At 58.7% G+C, this 10,338-nt stretch overlaps 2 protein-coding genes across 2 annotated transcripts in view; both read left to right on the forward strand.

Annotated features, from left to right (window-relative positions):
• AKAP8L (A-kinase anchoring protein 8 like) overlaps positions 1-4,512 on the forward strand; it is a 19,247-nt gene extending 14,735 nt beyond the window's left edge. The window contains exons 9-11 of the mRNA XM_039378703.1: positions 1,336-1,466; positions 2,598-2,693; positions 3,511-4,512. Coding sequence (XP_039234637.1) covers positions 1,336-1,466; positions 2,598-2,693; positions 3,511-3,942 — 659 coding nt within the window. The 3' untranslated portion in view covers positions 3,943-4,512. The remainder of the gene's footprint in view (positions 1-1,335; positions 1,467-2,597; positions 2,694-3,510) is intronic.
• A 958-nt stretch (positions 4,513-5,470) lies between these two features.
• Positions 5,471-10,338, forward strand: part of AKAP8 (A-kinase anchoring protein 8) — a 23,375-nt gene continuing 18,507 nt past the window's right edge. Inside the window, exon 1 of the mRNA XM_039378704.1 lies at positions 5,471-5,819. Coding sequence (XP_039234638.1) covers positions 5,471-5,819 — 349 coding nt within the window. The remainder of the gene's footprint in view (positions 5,820-10,338) is intronic.

Genomic DNA, 10,338 nt, shown 5'->3' on the forward strand with positions numbered 1-10,338 from the left:
GGATCCCGGGGAATGGGTGTGGAGGGATCCCGGGGAATGATTGTGGAGGGATCCCAGGGAATGGGTGTGGAGGGATCCCGGGGAATGGGTGTGGAGGGATCCCAGGGAATGGGTGTGGAGGGATCCCGGGGAATGGGTGTTGAGGGATCCCGGGGAATGGGTGTGGAGGGATCCCAGGGAATGGGTGTGGAGGGATCCCGGGTGAGGGGAATGGGTGTGGAGGTATCCCGGGGAAGGGTTTGTGGGCGGATCCCGGGGAATGGGTGTGGAGGGATCCCGTGGACGGTTTTGTGGAGGGATCCCAGGCATGGGTGTGCGAGGGATCCCAGGGAGATGGGTTTGTTGTGGAGGGATCCCGGGGGAAGAATGGGTTGGAGGGATCCCAGGGAATGAGTGTTGGAGGGGATCCCAGGGAATGGGGTTGAGGGATCCCATGTAATGGGGTTGTGGAGGGTCCCAGTGAATGGTGTGGAGGGATTCCCGGGGACTGGTTGGGGAGGGATCCCCGGGAATTGACTGGGAGGATCCCAGGAATGATTTTGGAGGGGATCCCGGGGAAATGGGTGTGGAGGGATCCCGGGGAATGATTTTGGAGGGATCACGGGGAATGGGTGTGGAGGGATCCCGGGGAATGGGTGTGGAGGGATCCCGGGGAATGGGTGTGGAGGGATCCCGGGGAATGGGTGTGGAGGGATCCCAGGGAATGGGTGTGGAGGGATCCCAGGGAATGGGTGTGGAGGGATCCCGGGGAATGGGTGTGGAGGGATCCCAGGGAATGAGTGTGGAGGGATCCCAGGGAATGGGTGTGGAGGGATCCCAGGTAATGGGTGTGGAGGGATCCCAGGGAATGGGTGTGGAGGTCCCGGGGGAATGGGTGTGAGGGTATCCCAGGGGAATGGGTGTGGTGTTGGAGGGATCCCAGGGAATGATTTTGAGAGGGATCCCGGGGAATGGGTGTGGAGGGATCCCGGGGAATGGGTGTGGAGGGATCCCGGGGAATGGGTGTGGAGGGATCCCAGGGAATGAATGGGGAGGGATCCCAGGGAATGGGTGTGGAGGGATCCCGGGGAATGGGTGTGGAGGGATCCCGGGGAATGGGTGTGGAGGGATCCCAGGGAATGGGTGTGGAGGGATCCCGGGGAATGACTGTGGAGGGATCCCGGGGAATGGGTGTGGAGGGATCCCAGGGCAGGAGGTTGGAGTGGTCCCGGGCGAGTTTAGGACCCCAATCCCGGGCTGTTCCCGGTTAATCCCGGGCTGTTCCTGGTTAATCCTGGGCTGTTCCCGGTTAATCCCGGGCTGTTCCCGGTGAATCCCGCTGTGCTCCCGTTCCAGAGGTGGGCATGGAGCACTTCCTGAAGAAGGTGGAGGCCGCCCACTGCGCCGCCTGCGACCTGTTCCTGCCCATGCAGTTCGGAACCATCCAGAAACACCTGAAATCCCTGGATCACAACCACAACCGCAGGGTGAGCCCAGCCAGGGATTCCCAAATCCCAGGAGAGCCGAGCCAGGGATTCCCAAATCCCGGGAGAGCCGAGCCAGGGATTCCCAAATCCCGGGAGAGCCGATCTGGGGATTCCCAAATCCCGGGAGAGCCGATCTGGGGATTCCCAAATCCTGGGAGAGCCGATCTGGGGATTCCCAAATCCCGGGAGAGCTGAGCCAGGGCATTCCCAAATCCTGGGAGAGCCGATCTGGGGCTTCCCAAATCCCGGGAGAGCCGATCTGGGGATTCCCAAATCCCGGGAGAGCTGAGCCAGGGATTCCCAAATCCCGGGAGAGCTGATCTGGGGATTCCCAAATCCCGGGAGAGCCAATCTGAGACTTCCCAAATCCCAGGAGAGCCAATCCAGGGGCTTCCCAAATCCCGGGAGAGCCGATCCAGGGATTCCCAAATCCCGGGAGAGCTGCTCCTCAGCCCCTGCCCCGGGCTGGGCTGGGCCTGTGGCTCTGGGAGCTTCAGCCAGGGAATCTCCAGGGAATTTTGAGGGATTTGTGTCCCCAGAACCTTTTTCCCACAAAATTTTCCTGGATTTGTGTCCCCAGAACCTTTTTCCCCCAAAATCTTCACTTAATTTTCATGGATTTGTGTCCCCAGAACCTTTTTCCCCCAAAATCTTCACTTAATTTTCCTGGATTTGTGTCCCCAGAACCTTTTTCCCCCAAAATCTTCACTTAATTTTCCTGGATTTGTGTCCCCAGAACCTTTTTCCCTCGGAATCTTCACTTAATTTTCCTGGATTTGTGTCCCCAGAACCTTTTTCCCCGGGAATTTTCAGTTAATTTTCCTGGATTTGTGTCCCCCGAACCTTTTTCCCTCGGAATCTTCGCTCAGTTTTCCTGGATTTGTGTCCCCAGAACCTTTTTCCCTCGGAATCTTCGCTCAGTTTCCCTGGATTTGTGTCCCCGGGCTCTCCCTCCTCGGCCTCTCCGGTGAATTTTGCGTCTTTCCCCCCCCTCCTTTGACCCTTCCCCGCTCCCCGGCCGGGCTGACGTCATTCCAAGCTTTCCCCAGGCGGCTTTTCCCGGTGTAAAACCCCCCCCGATCGCCGGGATTTGGCTCTGGATTCACCCCCTGGGTGTGTCCCCCCTGCCAGGCCATGCTGGAGCAATCCAAGAAATCCTCGCTGGTGGTGGCCCGGAGCATCCTCAACAACAAACTCATCAGCAAGAAGCTGGAGCGGTACCTCAAGGTGGGAACTGGGAATTGCCGCCGGAATTCCGCGGGAGCCGAGCCCCCGGGGCTCCTGGGGAGGCTTTTTGGGAAGGGGTGGGGTCCTGGGTTGATATTCCCGGAGTTTCCCTGCGGAAGGCGAGCCTTGGGCTCGGCCCTGCTGACCCTGGGGGTCGTGGAATGGTTTGGGTGGGAAGGGACCTTAAGGATCATCCCATTCCCACCTCATTCCAAGGGCAGGGACACCTTCCATGGCCCAGGTGGGGCCTGGGACACTCCCAGGGATGGAGCAGCCACAGCTCCTCTGGGAATTCCATCCCAGCCTCTCACCACCCTCCCAGTCAAGGATTCCTTCCCAAATTCCGTGTAAATCCCCCCTTTTCCAAGGGGAAGCCATTCCCTGTGTCCTGTCCCTCCATCCCTTATCCCAAGTCCCTCTCCAGCTCCCCTGGAATGTTCTGGAAGGTCCCTGCTCCGGGTGAACATTCCCAGCCTGGCTCCAGAGCAGAGGGGCTCCAGAATCCTGGAATTATGGAATAGTTTGGGTGGGAAGAGACCTTAAGGATCATCCCATTCCCACCTCATTCCAAGGGCAGGGACACCTTCCATGGCCCAGGTGGTTCCTGGGACACTCCCAGAGGTGGAGCAGCCACAGCTCCTCTGGGAATTCCATCCCAGCCCCTCAGAGGGAGGAATTCCGTCCCAGTATCCCACGTGTGGCTCGGATCCGCGTTCCGGAGGCAGCAGCTGCTCCGGGAGCTGCTCATTTCCCAGTTGCCGTGGGAGGTGTGAATTCCTGAACTCCCGGCAGCCGAATGTTTGTCCCCCCTTCCCAGGGCGAGAATCCCTTCACGGATGATCCGGAGGAGAAGGAGGAGCACGAGGAAGGGGAAGGAGGAGCCGGGAACGCCGAGGAAGGAGCGGAGGGAGGAGCGGAGGAGGAGAACAAGGACGAGGAGGAGAACCCGGAGGAGGAGGAGAACCCGGAGGAGGAAAACCCTGAGGAGCGGAACGGGGAGGAGGAAAACAAGGATCCGGAGGAGAATCCCGAAAAAGAGGGGGAGGGAGAGGAGAATCCCAAAACAGAGGGGACAGAGACAGAGCGGGAGCGCCGGGCACAGACAGAGCCGGAGCAGAACTCCCCGAATCCAGAGGATCCAGAGGGAGCTCTCCCGGGGCAAGGGGAGCAGCAGCCGGAGCAGCAGCAGCAGGAGGAGGAGGAAGAGGAGGAGGAGGGAAGCGAGGAAGGCCCCGAGGCCGTGGAATGAACCCACCCCGGGGGAAGGACCCGACGTGTGTGTTGGATGTTCCGGATCCCGCCGTGTCCGTGAATGTTTTCCGTTCTCGTCCCGCCGATCCCGCGTAGCCGGGGGAGCCTCTTCCCTGGAAAGTGATTGTTTTGTTTTGTTCTGTTTTTGGGGGTTTTTTTGGGAAACTAGAGGATTTTTTTTACGGATTCTCCACGTTTAGTCGCTAGTTTCGTGCGGTCCCTGTTTCTTAGGTGGCTTTGTAGGAGATTTTTTCCTTTGGAGCATGTGTGGAAGCCGGAGCTGCTCCGGAGCCTCTTCCCCCGGGAACGGGAGCGTGTCCGTGTGGAACAGAGCCGTGCCCTCGGCCTGGCTGGCTGGGAACGGCAGCACTTCGGTTCCAGGGGGTTTCCTCGAGGTCCTCCGTGACTTCCTGTGACTGTAACGGCCCCATTCCCGATGTTTTCCCGGCCCTTTTCCCGCGGAGCGAAGCGTTCAGTGGTGTTGACGTCGTGTTGTTTGTAAAACGGTTTCATTTTCCAGGTCGATGTGTCGGTGGGTGGAGATAAAAAAGGACTTATCCTGAGTTTATCTGCGGCTCTGCCTGAATTCCTGGTGTCCCAGGAAAGCCTGGGAGAGGTTGGAGCCGCTCCACAATCCCGCGTTTCCGTGGCCTGGAAGCGTCCCTGCGTTTCCATCTCTGTGGCTGGAGCTGCCACGAGCTGGAGTTGTGGATTCTCCTTCCTGAAATGAGGGAGAAATGAGGGAATCGGTTTCCGTGGTGGGAAGGGACCTTAAAGCTCATCCCATTCCACCCCTTCCAAGGACCAGGTCACTCCAACGGGGCTGGAAAAGGATGTGGAGCTCGAGGAAAACCACGGGGTGGTTCTGGACAAGCTGAGGCCCAGCCTGGACCTCCTCACCCACTTCCCGCAGCTGCCGCTTGGTTTGAAGGTGTTTTAATTCGGTTTTTGGGGCAAATGTTGAGGAAAAAGCTGCTGGAAAGCTGGGATGGGGATGGAGGATCCCGTTGCTGGGAGGGAATGGGAACTGGGGACATTGTGAGGGGATGGGGGACATTGTGAGAGGGTGGAGGAAGGACATTGTCACTGTGAGGGGATGGAGATGAGGGACATTGTCACTGTGAGGGGATGGAGATGAGGGACATTGTCACTGTGAGGGGATGGAGATGAGGGACATTGTCACTGTGAGGGGATGGAGATGAGGGACATTGTCACTGTGAGGGGATGGAGGGACATTGTCACTGTGAGGGGATGGGGATAAGGGACATTGTCACTGTGAGGGGATGGAGGGACATTGTCACTGTGAGGGGATGGGGATGAGGGACATTGTCAATATGAGGGGACGGAGGAAAGCGTTGCTGTGAGGGGACAGGGACACCATGGCTGAGAGGGGATGGGGGACATTGTCACGGAGGGGACGGGGACACCATGGCTGCGAGGGGTTGGGTTCACAGCCGGCCCTCAGGTCAGTTCGGTCCCGGTGGGGTCCCGGTTGGGGTCGCTCCCACCCCAGCCCCGGGGGCTCCATGGCGGCGCCCGCCTCCCCCTCAGCGCCGGCCCCGGGCGAGCCCCGCGCCGCAGCCCAATCAGGAGCGAGAACGGCTCTGATTGACAGGTGGGCGCGCCGGCGGCCCCCCGGGGAGGAAGCGCCTCCGCCAATCACATCGGGGGAGGGCCTCCGGGCCGGCCAATGGGAGTGGCGGGCGGGCCGCGCCTCTGGGCGAGCTCCACCAATGGAAAGCTTCGTGGGCGGGCCCTCGCAGCAGAGGGGCCCAATGGGAGGCGGGCGCGGCGCGCGTGCGCAGTTGGCGCTCGGGCGAGCGGTGCGGCGGCGCCGGGCGGAGGCGGAGGCGGCGATGGAGCCGGGATACGGCGGTAAGTGCGGGGCGGCCCCGCGGCGCCGCCGCTCCCTCGGGGCGGTGGCGGCTCCATCCCGCCGCTGCCTCAATGCTGGCTCCGTTACCGGCGGGAGAACCGGGTGGGGGGGGCGCCCAGCCGTTGCGGGAAGCGCTGCGCCCGCCTCCCGTGAAGGGCCTGCGCCGCTGATTGGCTGAGAGCCCCGTCGCTCAGCGACAGGGCGCCGCTGATTGGTTGGGCGGGCGCTATTGGGGGGGGCTGTTCCCTGAGGGGAGCGCGGGGGGGGGCGGAAATGGCGCCGGTCCCATTTCTGAAGACGACACAAAATGGCGGCCGCGGCCCCGCCCCCGCCTCGTGCGCCTCAGTTTCCCCCTCTCCTTCCCGGTCCCGCTGGTTGCGAACCCCGAGAGTCCTGTACCCTCCTCAGGGGGGTCCCATGTCCCACTCAGGGGGTCCCATTCCCTCCTCAGCTTGGTCCCGTCCCCTCCTCAGGGGGTCCCGTGTCTCCTCCTCAGGGAGACCCGTCCCCTCCTCAAGGAGCTCCCACTCCCCTCATGGGTCCCCCTTCCCGGATCCTCCCACTCGGATCCCGCTGGGATCCCCCCATCAGGTCTCCCCCTGGATTCCCCCTCCTTGGATCTCCCCCGAAATCCCCTGTGGATCTCTGAATTCCCACCCCCGCCTCAGATCCCCTTCCCTGGATCCCCCCCGGGGTTGTCTTTGCCCCCCGAGGTGTTTCCTCATCCCGGTGTAACAGCATCCAGCAAGGAATTGTCAATGGAAGCACCAGGGAGCGGGTGGGATCCCTCTGGAATCCCATCCGGGATTGCAGCAGCACCAAAAGGCTGTTGAGGCTCTTCAGCCTCGTTCCCTGGCCCGGGGAAGGGATTTATGAGGGGAAAATCCCGTCCTCCTCCACCAAAAGGGCGTCGACTTCCTTGGCGTCACCGGGATCTGCAGATTCCGCCGGGATTTAACGTCCCTTTAAACCAAAATCGAGGATGCAGAGGTGGGAATTGGAAGAAAGTCACCAAAAAGGGAGTTTAACAGCTGGATATCGGTCATTTAAAGCCCCTGGATGGAGTTTATTTGGGTGTCAGGGGGCGGCGTCCCAGGTCTGATCCGGCAGCATCCCAGAGCCTGGATCCTCTTCCCGCCTGGATTCATCCCTCCCTTCGCTTGTATCCGCATTCACGGGCACAAAAGATTCCACATGGATGAATTTTCCTTCAAATTACGGACACAAAGATCCCACGAGGACAGTTTTTCCTTCCCTGCTGACGGCACTTCCCTGGGTTTTATCCCCTAATCGGGATTGCAGTGGGATTTATAACTAATCCAGCTCCTGCCTGGCCTTCCCTCATCCCTCCACGTCCTGCAGGGATCCTGCAGAATTCATGGGTACAACCCGTGGACAGAGATCCTTCAGAATTCATGGATACAACCCGTGGACAGAGATCCTGCAGAATTCATGGATACAACCCATGGACAGAGATCCTTCCGAATTCACGGATACAACCCATGGACAGAGATCCTGCAGAATTCATGGATACAACCCATGGACAGAGATCCTTCCGAATTCATGGATACAACCCATGGACAGAGATCCTTCTGAATTCATGGATACAACCCGTGGACAGAGATCCTGCAGAATTCATGGATACAACCCGTGGACAGAGATCCTTCCGAATTCATGGATACAACCCATGGACAGAGATCCTTCAGAATTCATGGATACAGCCCGTGGCCAAGGTGGGAATCTGAGCTCTGGCATCTCCTCCATTAAACTTTTAAGTCCTTTTCCAGCGTTTTCACTGTTCTATGGGAATAAAAACCGAATTAAAATCCCCTTGAGTGAGTGTTAAATCAGCCTGGGGACTCTTTGCCGAGCGAGTCTGGAGGAACAACTTGGAAGAGTTCAGGCACCTCCGAGTCATTCCCGAGAAAGATTCCGTTGGATTCATGGAATTAACGAGCTGCTTAATGAGGGATCTTCCCTTTGCCTCGCGGGACTGGGAATGGAGCAAACTCCGTAGAGGGGTTTTATCGTGGATTTTTCCCGGTTTATGGTATAAAAAGGAAGGAATTCTGAGAGTTTTGGGTTATTTGGGGGTTTTTAAAGGATATGGAAGCGGGAAAAGCAGCCTTGGTGGTTTGAATTCCGTGTCCGTTGAGGTTTTGGAGCCTGTTTAACCCCCAGCCTTGCGGGCGATATATTGATTTAACTGAAATAATTCCTCGTTCCCAAAAGGCAAACTCTTCTCCCTGGAGAAACTCCTGCCTGGAAATCAGGAATCGTCACCCAGGGCACGCTCAGCTCCAGAAAATTCACCACTTGCTCCTTTCCATGTTGGTTTTTTTTTACCCTGCTTTGCTCCTAATTCCGTGGTTTTTACCCCGAGAGACGGCGACGAGGATTCGCTCCGAGAGTTTTCCCTCGTGGGGATGTTTCTGGAATGTTTAGTTCCACAATTAGTCACGGGGCCGTTAATTAGCGTGAGCCTGAGGTGGTTGTTATCCCAGATCTCTGTCCCTGGGAAGAACGGGATAACGGCTCGGGAAACACCCCGGGACACAAAACCGAGGAGCTTTATCCTGGAGAATCCCGAGGGACGGAGAGCCGGGATTCCTTTGGGCTGGAGTTTGGGACGAGCAGCCTCTCTTTTCCTGGAGGTTCCGGGCAGGGCCGGGCTGGTTTTGCCTCCTGGATCAACATTCCCAAGGTTTTCTTGGAAGGGGGGGGAGCTGGGATCGGTTGGAAACGCGGAGCTGCCGCCGGTTTGAGGGACCTGCCTGGAAAAACCTTTCCCTGCCTTGGCATCGCTTCCCTTTCCCGCTTTTGGGATGATCCCAAAATCCCTGATTGCAGCCAGGGCTCGGGATCACTGGAGATCATGGATTTGAATCCATGTGGAGGATGGAGCCGAGCTCCGGCCGGAATTCCACGGCCTGATCCCTCCCCAGGAGGCCAAGGAAGGGCTGGAAAAGCCCAGCCCGGCATCTGGAAAAGCCCATCCCGAGGGAAGGGGGAGCTGGACTGGGAACAACCTCCCCACGCCGGCGGCGGGAAGGGGAATTATCTGGGAATGTGTGTCCTGGTGGGATCTTCTGTGTGTTCTGGTGGGATCTCCTGTGGATCCTGGTGGGATCTCCTGTGGATCCTGGTGGGATCTGTGGATCCTGGTGGGATCTGTGGATCCTGGTGGGATCTCCTGTGGATCCTGGTGGGATCTCCTGCTTGTCCTGGTGGGATCTGTGTGTCCTGGTGGGATCTGTGGATCCTGGTGGGATCTCTTGTGTGTCCTGGTGGGATCTGTGGATCCTGGTGGGATCTCCTGCGTGTCCTGGTGGGATCTCCTTTGTATCCTGGTGGGATCTGTGTGTCCTGATGGGATCTGTGTGTCCTGGTGGGATCTCCTGTCTGTCCTGGTGGGATCTGTGGATCCTGATGGGATCTCCTTTGTATCCCGATGGGATCTCTGGATCCTGATGGGATCTCCTGTGTATCCTGGTGGGATCTCCTGTGGATCCTGATGGGATCTCCTGTGGATCCTGATGGGATCTCCTGTGGATCCTGGTGGGATCTCCTGTGGATCCTGGTGGGATCTCCTGCCTGTCCTGGTGGGATCTCCTGCCTGTCCTGGTGGGATCTCTGGATCCTGATGGGATCTGTGTGTCTTGATGGGATCTGTGGATCCTGATGGGATCTGTGGATCCTGATGGGATCTCCTTTGTATCCTGATGGGATCTCCTTTGTATCCTGATGGGATCTCCTTTGTATCCTGATGGGATCTCCTCCCTGTCCTGGTGGCATCTCCTGCCTGTCCTGGCCCTTCCCTGTTCCTCCCCCCTGGAGAGGAGCTTCCCTTGCTGCCGGTCCTGGAGAGAGCGGATCGGAGGCGCCTCGTTAACACAAAGCTCTTAATTAGCGCTGGGAAGCTCAGGGAGCCCGGAGCGTTTCATCCAGCTGGGATCCCCCACCGGGATCCCCGATATTCCCAAGGGAAAAGGAGGCTCCTGCTGCCGTATCCCGACGGGAACATCCCTTCCCCAGTGCCTGGGAGGGTTTATCCCGGCGGCCCCCCATCATTCCCTGGAATCCACGGAATCCTGGTTTCCCTGCCAGAACATCCCTTCGACCTTTAGGTTGGGCCGTTTCCCGACATGGAATCGGGGACTTTGGTGGGATTGGGGTCGGGAAGGGAAGGAACGACCCCCCCTGCTCACGGCTCTGCTCTTTTCCCAGGATACGGCACCTGGAGCGCCGGGACCACCAACACGCAGGGTGAGCTCGGGGAGACCCCCTTGGCTTCCCCCTTTTCCCCCCCCCTTTTTTCCTTCCCCTTTTTCCTCCCCCCTTTTCATCCCCTCTTTTCCTTCCCCCTTTTCCTCTTCCCCTTTTTCTTCCCCCCTTTTCCTCTTCCCCTTTTCCTCTTCCCCTTTTTCTTCCCCCCTTTTCCTCTTCCCCTTTTCCTCTTCCCCTTTTTCTTCCCCCCTTTTCCTCTTCCCCTTTTTCTTTCTCCCCTTTTCTTCCCAT

This window comes from Pipra filicauda, unplaced genomic scaffold (assembly GCF_003945595.2).
Source record: "Pipra filicauda isolate LSUMZ 115617 unplaced genomic scaffold, ASM394559v2 scaffold1441_size46269_pilon, whole genome shotgun sequence".
In the NCBI taxonomy this organism is placed as follows: domain Eukaryota; kingdom Metazoa; phylum Chordata; class Aves; order Passeriformes; family Pipridae; genus Pipra; species Pipra filicauda.